Source organism: Chelonoidis abingdonii, chromosome 1, assembly GCF_003597395.2.
Source record: "Chelonoidis abingdonii isolate Lonesome George chromosome 1, CheloAbing_2.0, whole genome shotgun sequence".
Taxonomy (NCBI): Eukaryota; Metazoa; Chordata; order Testudines; family Testudinidae; genus Chelonoidis; species Chelonoidis abingdonii.
In genome coordinates, this window is record NC_133769.1 from 274,887,697 (window position 1) to 274,898,759 (window position 11,063).

Genomic DNA, 11,063 nt, shown 5'->3' on the forward strand with positions numbered 1-11,063 from the left:
CCCCCACTCCACTCTTTCCTCCAAATGCCCAACCCCACCCCACCTCTTCCTGGCCCCACTCTGCCCTTGCCCCGCCTCTTCCTGCCCCCTTCCCTTTCTGCCCCTGGTCCTCACCCCCTACGCCAGTATCCCCTGCATGCTGTTGAACAGGTGATCACAGAGGCTGGGAGGGATGGGGAAGAGTTGATCAGCAGGGCCCACTGACAGGTGGGAGAGCTGTGGGGGAGGAGAAGGAACTGATCCGTGGGGCTGAAAATGGGTGCTGAGCACCCACTATTGGAGCACCCATGGAGTCAGCACCCATGCTTTCTGCATTTAAGTCAGGTGGCTTCCTTCTCCAGTGAGCCTGAGCACCAACAGGGTGGTCACTGAGAGCACAGGAGAGAATTTCCCTGTTCTCAGTTCTAGTGTCTGGCCCCACCCCGGCCCCGAGCAGCCAAAAGCAGGGAAAGTCTGGCTTTGCCCCTGTAGCCTTAGGATGGAGGGAACCTGCTCTGTAGGACTAATGCATGCAGTCATGTCAGCACTAGCTTAGGAGCTGCGAGATGCTGGAGCATGATCAGTGAGGGAAGAGTTTTCAGCGATTTTACTTACTAAACTCTAAGAAGTCTCGACTGAGCATGTGTGAACTGTGATTTTTTTCAATCACAATGTGGGCTCGTTTTTACAGGAACAACAAGATATATATCCCTGAAACAAAGGCCACTCCCCTGCCACCTTTCAAGTCTGTGCTCCAAAGCATGGCAGTGCTAAAACTTCTTACAGAAAAAATTCCCAGAATTTTTTTAATGTTGCAAATCAATGTATTTTTCCTTAGCCTCATTCTAAGAAATATTTGAATTGTTCTGGCTGAAATTCTCCCCCCTTTAGCCCCCTTCACCGCCCAAAAAAGGTAGCCTGAGGTAGACACTTGGCATGGATTTTAACTCAAACAGTTAAAGTTTGGCAAAATAATAACTGAAAACAGGATTTTATAATGAGAACTGCCAGGCAAATAAATGGTGCAACCAGCCCTGCCTATAATATAGTTATCTCTTATTTATATAGCACACCTGTGACAAATGTCTGCTGAAGGAAACTAGTATTAATCTTAATAAATTTGAACTATTTACAAACATCCAATATATGTCACGTATACACATGTATAAATGTAGCAAAGTAAATGTAGGGGAAAAAGTGCGTAAAAAAAACATATGCAAGACATCTTAGCTTGCTACAAAGTTGTTACACTAACATTACTGTGAAATAGCTGTGAGCTGGAAAAGTATTCTGGATACTCCCATATAGTTTTCTAGTTTGCTTCTGGAATTCCTATGTGCAGCACATGTTGCATTTTAAGTGGAGCAGAGGTTTTTTTTTTTAAAGTAAGGTCTATATTCCCCCCTTTTCCCTAGCTGCAGAAAAGCAGCAGAGACAAAAATGTGAACAGAAGACCCAATAGATATTCTCTTCTGGGGACGGAGTTAATGGCCATCCAGAGAGGACAAGAGATGTTCCCTGAGATCCCAGTTCTGCAGATCCTGTAGGATGTTCTGAGAGAACCCCTCCATAAAGCCCTGCAAATCTGTGGCTATCCATGGAGCATTTTTGCAGATCAGATGCAGATAGAAATTTTGTATCCGCACAGGGCTCTACCCCTTTGTTATGCTCCCCAGACCCAGCCTCCTGGCAACACAGCTCACTCAGGAGTCAGAATGCCATTGTCTCCCATCTGCTCCACATGCACATATTTGGCTCAAAGTAACTATGGAAAGTGTTTAGTATTGATAGGGTTCATGAGCAAAATGTATGCAAAGCTAAGCATGCAATCAAATTCCCACACACTGTTCTACTGAGCCTTAGAGGAGGAATTCTTCCAGCATGATCTGTGCTAAACCACTATGGAATAGATCATAGGAGAACCTCCAAATGTTTAGGGTTGTTCCCAAAAACCAGAAAGAAGTTAGTGACTAAAAGTTATGAGAACAAACCAAAATATTTGGGTATGCTAACAGTGAGTAATTTGAATGATTTTCTAGACTGCACCAGCACATATTGTAAAAGGCTTGCCCACTTGTGGGAAGGTTTATGTAGTAAAAGTCACATATACTTGACTTGGATAGAGTGAAATGTTATTAGTAGTAGACTGCCAGGAGAAAAGGAGAATGACAGTCTAAAATTGTTTCAATTCCTGTTCCACTGATAATTAACCTGTTTTTATGCCAAATCCTGCACTCTTATTCACTCTTTCCTCAGGCAAAGCCGACAATGACGTCAGTAGGAGTGAAGTTTTAACAGGAACTTCAAAATTTAGTCCTTTAAAAAAATACATAAGTATGTACATATGTAGCTAATAAGCTGCTTCATTTTTAACTATAGCAATATAAATATTCATAACCTCTGATCACCTTGTTTTCCTTGTTTTGGAAATGTGTTTGTGGTAACACCATTTAGGTAAAGCAGTAGATGAAAACTGGCCAAGGAAGCCATTATTTTTGACAGGTCCAATTTACTGCCACTGTTAGTAGCTAATTAACACATTAAGGTGCTGAAGCATGAATTTATTTACCCAGAGGTACTCTAAAGCTTAATTTATGGCTAAATCTCCTAGGAGAAATATTAAACATTTACCAAAAATAACTAGCCTATGCAAAAAACAACATGGCTGAGATTCATTCCTTAGTAAAGGTCAAAGCACACTTTGGAAATAATAGAGGGTAGTGAGACTGCCAGAAATAGTTAACTCACCCAAACAGGAAACAGTTTCAATTAGTAGAAATACCATGACTTGGAATATCACTGGAATCTGTTGCCCAAAAGTTCTCAGTTTTGTAGGCCAACTAGACTCAGCTCAATGCAGCTCACCAAAGAAATCATCCAATTAGGGTGTTTTTAATGCAGAATTTAGAAATTAAAATGTTGACAATGTAAATGAAACAAGGGAGCCAGGGAGAAGATTCCATGAGTTCCACCAGGGACCTCATTATACAGCTCAAATTTACCTGAGAGTTACCTAGTTACTATGGTGCCGGGCAATACAGAAAACTGCAAAGCATGTAGATAGCTGCAGAAGATTTGTTAGAGATTGACTTGGAAATGAGAACCAGGGTAATGATCTTTTTATCAAGTCCAACTTCTGCTTGCTTGGACCAGAGTTAAATTTATTGCATATGAATATGTTTGGTTACAGCAGTGACACATTTTTTGATTTGTTGATTTTTTCTTAGATACAAACTAGCTAATAAGAACATGACATTGCTCAATACAATTTAGAAAGGCCAAACAAGTCAAAAGGGGGATTGCCAAGGGGTACTTCTTCAGTATCTTCTAGTGAAGACCAGAGTCCCCCCGTTTCCACACACATATTGCCACCACTAATTATTTGGCACTAGTGTATCATTATATGCATCTGTTGGGCATCCAGATAAACAACAGCCAAACAGACTGAAAGTGACACATTTTAAATAGAGTAGGAAAAAAATAGTTATTAGGAGCATCTAACGTGTTTTCACCACATTGTGCATGTTCAGCAACATTCCGATAGAAAACTATTTCAGGGTGTTTTTTTTTTTTAACAAATACGTTTTGTCTCACATTCCAAAGAATCTGGTTAGGTAATGATCTTTAGCGTCTCATTGTCGTCATGTGTGACAAAAAGTTATGTGGAGCTCCCACATCTATTAACGGAAAAATGTATAATGCTCTGGGGATGGGTGCTTTCAATAAATAAAATAAATACTTGCTATGCTATCATTAAGACTACATCATGGGAAACGGTGAGATTGCTTTATAGGTCTTGCACAGATTCCCTTTTCAAACACACACCCATAGCATTTGTGGTTCAATACAGGTTTCTAAGCTATAACGCCCCTTTTATTTCATAAGTACATATTTGTTCAACTCTGTTATTTTAATGTGTTATTTGATCCACTGGTGTGGAATGCTGTACATGATATGCTGATGTTGTTTGGTTGTTTTATTATTGTTTATGTCTGTGATCAGCAGCACACAAAATTAAAAGGGTGGTAAATTAAAGGCCTGTTTGTGCCTTCCTTACTCAGACAATCCTCCACTCCACCCCACACGATGATTTTGCCTGTGTAAGAAGTGTCAGACTGGGCCCTTAAACACGCTGGGCTATATTGTGCCCATTATACATAGGGCCTAGCAAGAGGCATTATAGAGCTGCCTTGTCCCAAAGGAAAGCAAAGGTGTTCTTCCCAGGCGCCCCCACACCCTAATCTCTTCTTTACACACATATATACAGACTGTTAGTGCAGGGGGAGCATGGACACTGCTACCCACCTTCATGGAGAGTGCAGCACATTCTCCCTGCATGGGGCTGGGTAGCCCTGCTTGCTAGAGCCTGGCAACGGGGATGGAGCAATTGATCCTCCTCCTTTCTTCCTCACTCCCTCATGCTTCCCTACCCAGGGGAATAGGGAGGATGCAGTTCCTACATTGCCTTGATCATAGGAACTGGAATTCAGCTTAGTCCTAGGAAGGCCATGCCGGGGGAGATGGGGGAAAGCTCTCCTTGGCAGATTCTCCAGCCTCCCACAGAAGGGGAATGTGGGCATAGGTTTGGCTACTGCATCCGTTGCTACTCAGATCCACCTGCCAAACCTCAGCTTCTCCTCAGTCACTCCACATCCTGCCCTGGCTTTGAGGGATGATGCCATTCCTAACACTCCCTGTCATTCACTCACGTTGTGTCCTGGATTTGGCCCTACGTTGTTTATTATTAGAGCTATTGACTGCATTCCTGCTTCCCTCTAAGTTATTAATTTTGTCAGGGCGACCAGATCAAGCCCTGTAAGTTTTTCCTTTCAAACTAGTTTGTGTCCAAGTGAACTGTAGCTGCATAATAAAAACTAAACATTCAGCTGCAGATCAGTTAACTTGAACTGTGCTTGCTAGGAAGGATGAAGCAAACTACCAGATAGTCCATATTTTCTTGATTTTGTATTTTAAATGTTTCTTTCAGTCCTATCTTTTCTTCTCTTTGGAATTCTGTTTAATCAAATATTCCTGATCCCACAAGCTTTATTGTACATCCCTTAATAAAAAGTAAGCCTGGAACTAAATACCCAGGTAAAAAGAAGATTTAGTAATCTTTAGGGCTGTCAATTAATTGCAGTTAACTCATACAATTAACTGAAAAAAGTTAATTGTGGTTAAAAAATGAATCACGATTAATTGGAGTTTTAATCACACTATTAAACAACAGAATACCAACTGGAATTTATTAAATATTTTTGAGTGTTTTCTACATTTTCAAATATATTGATTTCAATTACAATACAGAAAACAAAGTGTACAGTGCTCACTTTAATATTATTACAAATATTTGAACTGTAGCACTGTAAAAATGATAAACAAAAGAAATAGTATTTTTCAATTCACCACATACAAGTACTGAAGTGTGATCTCTTTATCATGAAAGTGCAATTTACAAAAGTAGACTTTTTTTTGTTACATAACTGCACTCAAAAACAGAACAATGGAAACCTTTAGAGCCTACCGATCTGCTCAGTCCTATTACTTGTTCAGCCAATCGCTAAGAGAAACAAGTTTTTTTTTCATTTACAGGAGATAATACTGCCCACTTCTTATTTACAATGTCACTTGAAGTGAGAACAGACGTTCCCATGGCACCTTTGTAACTGGCATTGCAAGGTATTTACGTGCCAGATATGCTAAACATTCGTATGCCCCTTCATGCTTGGCCACCATTCCAGAGGACATGCTTCCATGCTGATGATGCTTTTAAAAAAAAAATGTGTTAATTAAATTTGTGACTGAACTCCTTGGGGGAGAATTGTATGTCCCTGCTCTGTTTTACCTGCATTCTGCCATATATTTCATGTTATAGCAGTCTCGGATGATGACCCAGCACATGTTGTTCATTTTAAGAACACTTTCACTGCAGATTTGACAAAACGCAAAGAAGGTACCAATGTGAGATTTCTAAAGATAGATAGCTACAGCACTTGACCCAAGGTTTAAGAATCTGAAGTGCCTTCAAAATCTGAGAGGGATGAGGTGTGGAGCATGCTTTCAGAAGTCTTAAAAGAGCAACACTCAATGCATGAAAAACTACAGATGGAAACTACAGAACCCGAACCACCAAAGAAGAAAATCAACCTTCTGCTAGTGGAATCTGACTCAGATGATGAAAACAAACGTGTCAGTCCATACTTCTTTGGATTGTTATCAAGCAGAATTCATCATCAGCATGTTCCCTGGAATGGTGGTTGAAAGATGAAGGGACATATGAATCTTTAGTGCAGCTGGCATGTAAATATCTTGCAAGATGGGCTACAACAGTGCCATGAGAATGCCTGTTCTCACTTTCAGGTGACATTGTAAACAAGAAGTGGACAGCATTATCTCTTGCAAATGTAAACAAACATATGTCTGAGCAACTGGCTGAACAAGAAGTAGGAGTGAGTGGACTTGTAAGCTCTAAAGCTTTACATTGTTTTATTTTTGAATGCAGTTTTTTTTTATGTAATTCTATATTTGTAAGTTCAGCTTTCATGATAAAGAGATTCCACTACAGTACTTGCATTAGATGAATTCAAAAAAAAATTATTGTTTTTTACGACGCAAATAGTCGTAATAAAAATAAATCTAAAGTGAGCACTGTACACCTTGTATTCTGTATTGTAATTGAAATCAATATATTTGAAAATGTAGAAAACAACCACAAATATTTAAATGAATGGTATTCTATTATTAACAGTGTGAGTAATCTTTTAATTGTGTGATTAATCATGATTGATTTTTTTAATCACTTGACAGCCCTAGGAATTCTGAAAGATGGCCTAATAGCTGCAGCCTTTTAATACAATCCTCCAACTGACTCCAATGAGGAGGATTGCAGCACCAGTGCCGCCTTATTAAAGTCAGTGAACCATATTCACACCTGATGTAATTTATCATAGCATCATTTAAATCAATGGAGCCAAGACAAATTACAATATCTGAGGATCTAGCCCTCTGATGCTACGCAGGTGCCGTGGTCTGCACCCATGGAACAAGTGGCAGGATTCGGGTGTGAACTCCTCTATTTGTCCATATATGAGGAACAGCATAAGCAAGTAGTTCAAGGTGACCTACATTAACCTGGCACTGTATCTCTGATCAGCTCTAGTGGGACCTTTTATAGGAGAGATAAGTTAAAGGTTTTATATCTCATTATTAATCCCCTATAGCCATTCAGCTCGCAACCATTTTTAAAAGGCAGTTTCCACATCAGAAATATTATTGCCTTCTCTCATAGACACGTGACAAAAGGGGGCATCCTAGTATACCAAATACTGTAGATCCTGATTTGTTTTACAGAAATGATTATTCCTGTTTTAACACCTTCTGTCTGCCTAGGTATATATTTTGAATATCAGCAGGTTATCTCAGAGGTTATCTGTACTGTTGGTGGGATATATTGTAGGACCATTGCACTGTGATAATAATCATGTCGTTAGAACTTTAGAAATTGCCTACATTTCCTTCATCATTTTCAACCTTTCAAATAAAAAGTTGAGCAACAGTTAAATATAACAGGCAGTAGATTAAGCACTGAAACAAGTAACATAGCAAGCAACATATTGTCTATACAGTTTACTCAAAATGGTGTAAAGGTTTTTTAAGAAAAATCCTTCCTGCCTAACAAGTGTGTATGATTCCTCTTAAAATTACACAAAAGTAGATATTTGCAGCAATAAAATATTTAGCTTTAAACACTGTTTTAAAATTGAAAGTTTTGATTCTATATTGATGATCCCTTCAAAACTAAGCAATGTATATTTGTGCCTACCTACCTGCTGCAAACTTTTAAACTACTATATATCAATTAAGTAATTACATCTGAGTTAATAATCACTTAGTAAAAAGGTAAAGAACATTAATGACAGAAGAATTACATTCTTACCCTCCAATCACTACAAAAAATAAAGGAAAATATAGCAATAGCTTAAAAACAAATAAGAGAATAGAAATAATAGCTTCCTTTCTTTTCTTATCAACTCCAGATGCACTGTTGAGCTTCCAAGTGGAAAATAAATAATTCTTGATAGTAGGAGAAAGCAGGATGTAGAATTATATTAAATGTAAACTGTATCTAGTGAAATATCTTTCTGTTAATTTAAAAAAAGTTGCCTGAGGAAAGTTATAAGTTCATCAAGTAATATTTAAAATTTGCATTTAAGATCTGATTTTCAGCAAAGTAAAAATAGAAGGGAAACAATTCATGCTGGGGGCTATTTTAAAAATGTTCCAGTGGGTGTATTTAAAACAGGCTTCCCTACTGCCCTGGGAAACAAGCACATTCTTTATGGTTGATAAACAGGTATTTTTACATGCAATGTTTGAAACTATATTTTATTCAACTGTAAAAAAGCCAGGATTGTTTCTCTCTGTATAGGTATTATGTTGATGCATTGATTTGAAATACAGATTATGCTGCTATACCAAGCAAAAGAATGCTTCCGATGACAGGTAAGTAAGACTAGTTGAATAGCAAAAAACAGAGTTGAACTGCACCAAAAAGAAATTAAACTGCTGAGAATTTTCTGAGAAATCCCTCCATTAACCATTGCTGCTACTGTCATCCCCCCAAACTATCCCATTCAGAAGCTGAAAAGGCCAAAATATGATTTCTGAAAAGGTTTCTTCTGGTCTTTTTCATTGTTATAAAGAGCACTCTCAGGACCCCAGCAAACAAACCCTCATAATCTCTTCCACCAAATAATTAACCTCTTGCCTCCCGAGCTGTAGCAGATCACTAGAAAGGCTGGCTAGAGGGTGTCACCCCAATGCCAGCTCTTCTCATCTGGGACCCCTCTAAGAGGTCTCCCCAGCTGTGTTGCAGGAGGCCCGTTGCTCTGGGGATGTGTGTATATAGTGCTCCATCAATGAGCCTAGCTCCTTCTCGCTGGAGGCCAGCAGCTCCGGGGGGCTGCTTATTAGCCAGGGGGGCTCTGGGCACCTACCCCAACCTAGTGGCTGGCAGGCGGGCAGACAGACAGACACAGAGAAGCAAAGAGGTATAAGAAGCCCCAGCAGGGGCTGGTGCAGACCGTCCAGTGCCAGCATGGAGGGGAAGTCCTTGCAGTTGGACACGCCGGTGGAGTCGGTCACGCAGGTCTTCCAGAGGTTGGCCCAGAAGGTGGCGGTGGTGATGACGGTGCCGTCGATGGAGGAGACCTTCCAGTAGTCAGTGGGCAGCGTGGAGGAGACCAGCACCCAGCCCGAGATGGCCAGCAGAAAGGCGATAATCTCCGCAGCCAGGCTGGCCATGGGGGATGCTGAGAGAGCTGAGCCCGGGGCGCCGGCGGCAGGAGGAGGCGGAGGGAAACGGTCCCGGAGCAGCAGGCGCCCGCTGGAGGAACTGCACAGAGCACCTGGCCCGGCAGCCGCCCGCTTTGCAGCCGAATCAGCAGAGGGAGCTGCAGCCCAAGAGACCCCACCCCTGCAGCCCGCGGAGCATCCTCCCCCTGTCTGCGAAATCCTACCCGGGGAGACTGTCTGCTAACCCGTGGGGAGACTAGCCACTTCCTCCTGCTGCGCCGGGAGAGCCGGGGTGTCTTCCCAGCCCCGGCCCAGGGGCGCAGCTACCTTTCTCCCTCCCTCGTAGCCACTCGCGCTAACTTTATTTCCAGAGCCTCCTTTCCCCTTAGCAGCCGCGGCTGTGATGTGTCTGTGTTGCTTTTCAGTCACAACGGGACCAGGCTGAGAGCCCGAACGCACCGAATCCCTGCCAGTGTTTGGCCAGCCCCCCCAAATGCTAATGGCTAAATAGAGGACAGGTGTAGACGCTCTGATTGCGCCAATAAAAACTGGACCATGACACTTCCCAGCACGACAGCACCGCAAAATCTCAGGTCTGGCAGCTGGACCTGATGCAGCCAGTTGGATCCCACCAATCCCACTGCCTAAATCAGGGATCGGCTGCCTTTGGCATGCGGGCCGCCACGGGGCTGCGGGAAGCGGCACAGGCCAGGGATCTGCTGGCTGCTGCTTCCTGCAGCCCCCATTGGCCTGGGAAAGCAAACCACAGCCAGTGGGAGCTGCGATCACCCAAACCTGTGGACGCAGCACGTAAACAAACTAGCCCAGCTGACCAGGGGGCTTACCCTGGCGAGCCGCATGCCAAAGGTTGCCGATCCCTGGCCTAAATGGAGAACAGAACATGTTTGGACTATGTTTAAATCTGGGTCCTGCTGAACCCCAGTGCAACGGTGCTGAAAAAACTTGGATGTGGCATCTGGATCCTGCCAAATCGTGGCCACAAACCCAGTAATGATTATTTCTACTATTCCACTGAACAATGTGCACCCAGTATATTCTGGGGTCAACTCTCTACTTTGCCATCTGTGTCCTAGAGGCTCTGGATATTTGTTGACCACTTACCCTCCATTCTTACCATCTAAAATTTAGTACATAAACAGCTTCTGCTAGTCCACCAGAGTAATCCAGATCCCAAAGCACCAGAATATTGTTGTATCAGGATGCATCATGGTCTGCACTCTCTGTCTTCCTGTCTGCCCACATAGGTTAGCCAGAGCTATGGACTTCCCTTGCAGGGCCGGCTCCAGGGGTTTGGCCGCCCCAAGGAGAAAAAAAAAAAGCCGTGATCACGATCTGCTGCGATTCAGCGGGAGGTCCTTCGCTCTGAGCGGGAGTGAGGGACCCTCCGCTGAATTGCCACCGAATACATGAAAGTGCCGCCCCTCTGCAGAGTTGCCGCCCCAAACACCTGCTTGATAAGCTGGTGCCTGGAGCCGGCCCTGTGTCCTTGATTAGTAAGGGGAAACCCTAATGTGGTATTGAGCTGCTAGCCTATAGATAGCGAAGGTGCTAGGATTGGTGAGAGTGCAATGTATATACACTCATCTCTCCTATGGAGAGTAACTTGTTTATGGGATATGTTTATATCTTATTTGGCAGTAGCTATTCCCCTCAGTTTTGGCTAGTTGACAAGGCTTTAGAGGAGGGGTTGCAGATCCACTGAAACATTCCTGTCTATCCAACATTTCTAATCAAGCCTTTGTAATAATCTGCTGTAGTTTGGATAGGAA

General features: G+C 42.3%; 1 protein-coding gene across 1 annotated transcript in view; it reads right to left on the minus strand.

The window, feature by feature from the left end:
* CLDN10 (claudin 10) overlaps positions 1 to 9,290 on the minus strand; it is a 34,660-nt gene extending 25,370 nt beyond the window's left edge. The window contains exon 1 of the mRNA XM_032785009.2: positions 9,063 to 9,290. Coding sequence (XP_032640900.1) covers positions 9,063 to 9,282 — 220 coding nt within the window. The 5' untranslated portion in view covers positions 9,283 to 9,290. The remainder of the gene's footprint in view (positions 1 to 9,062) is intronic.
* Positions 9,291 to 11,063: the final 1,773 nt, after the last annotated feature.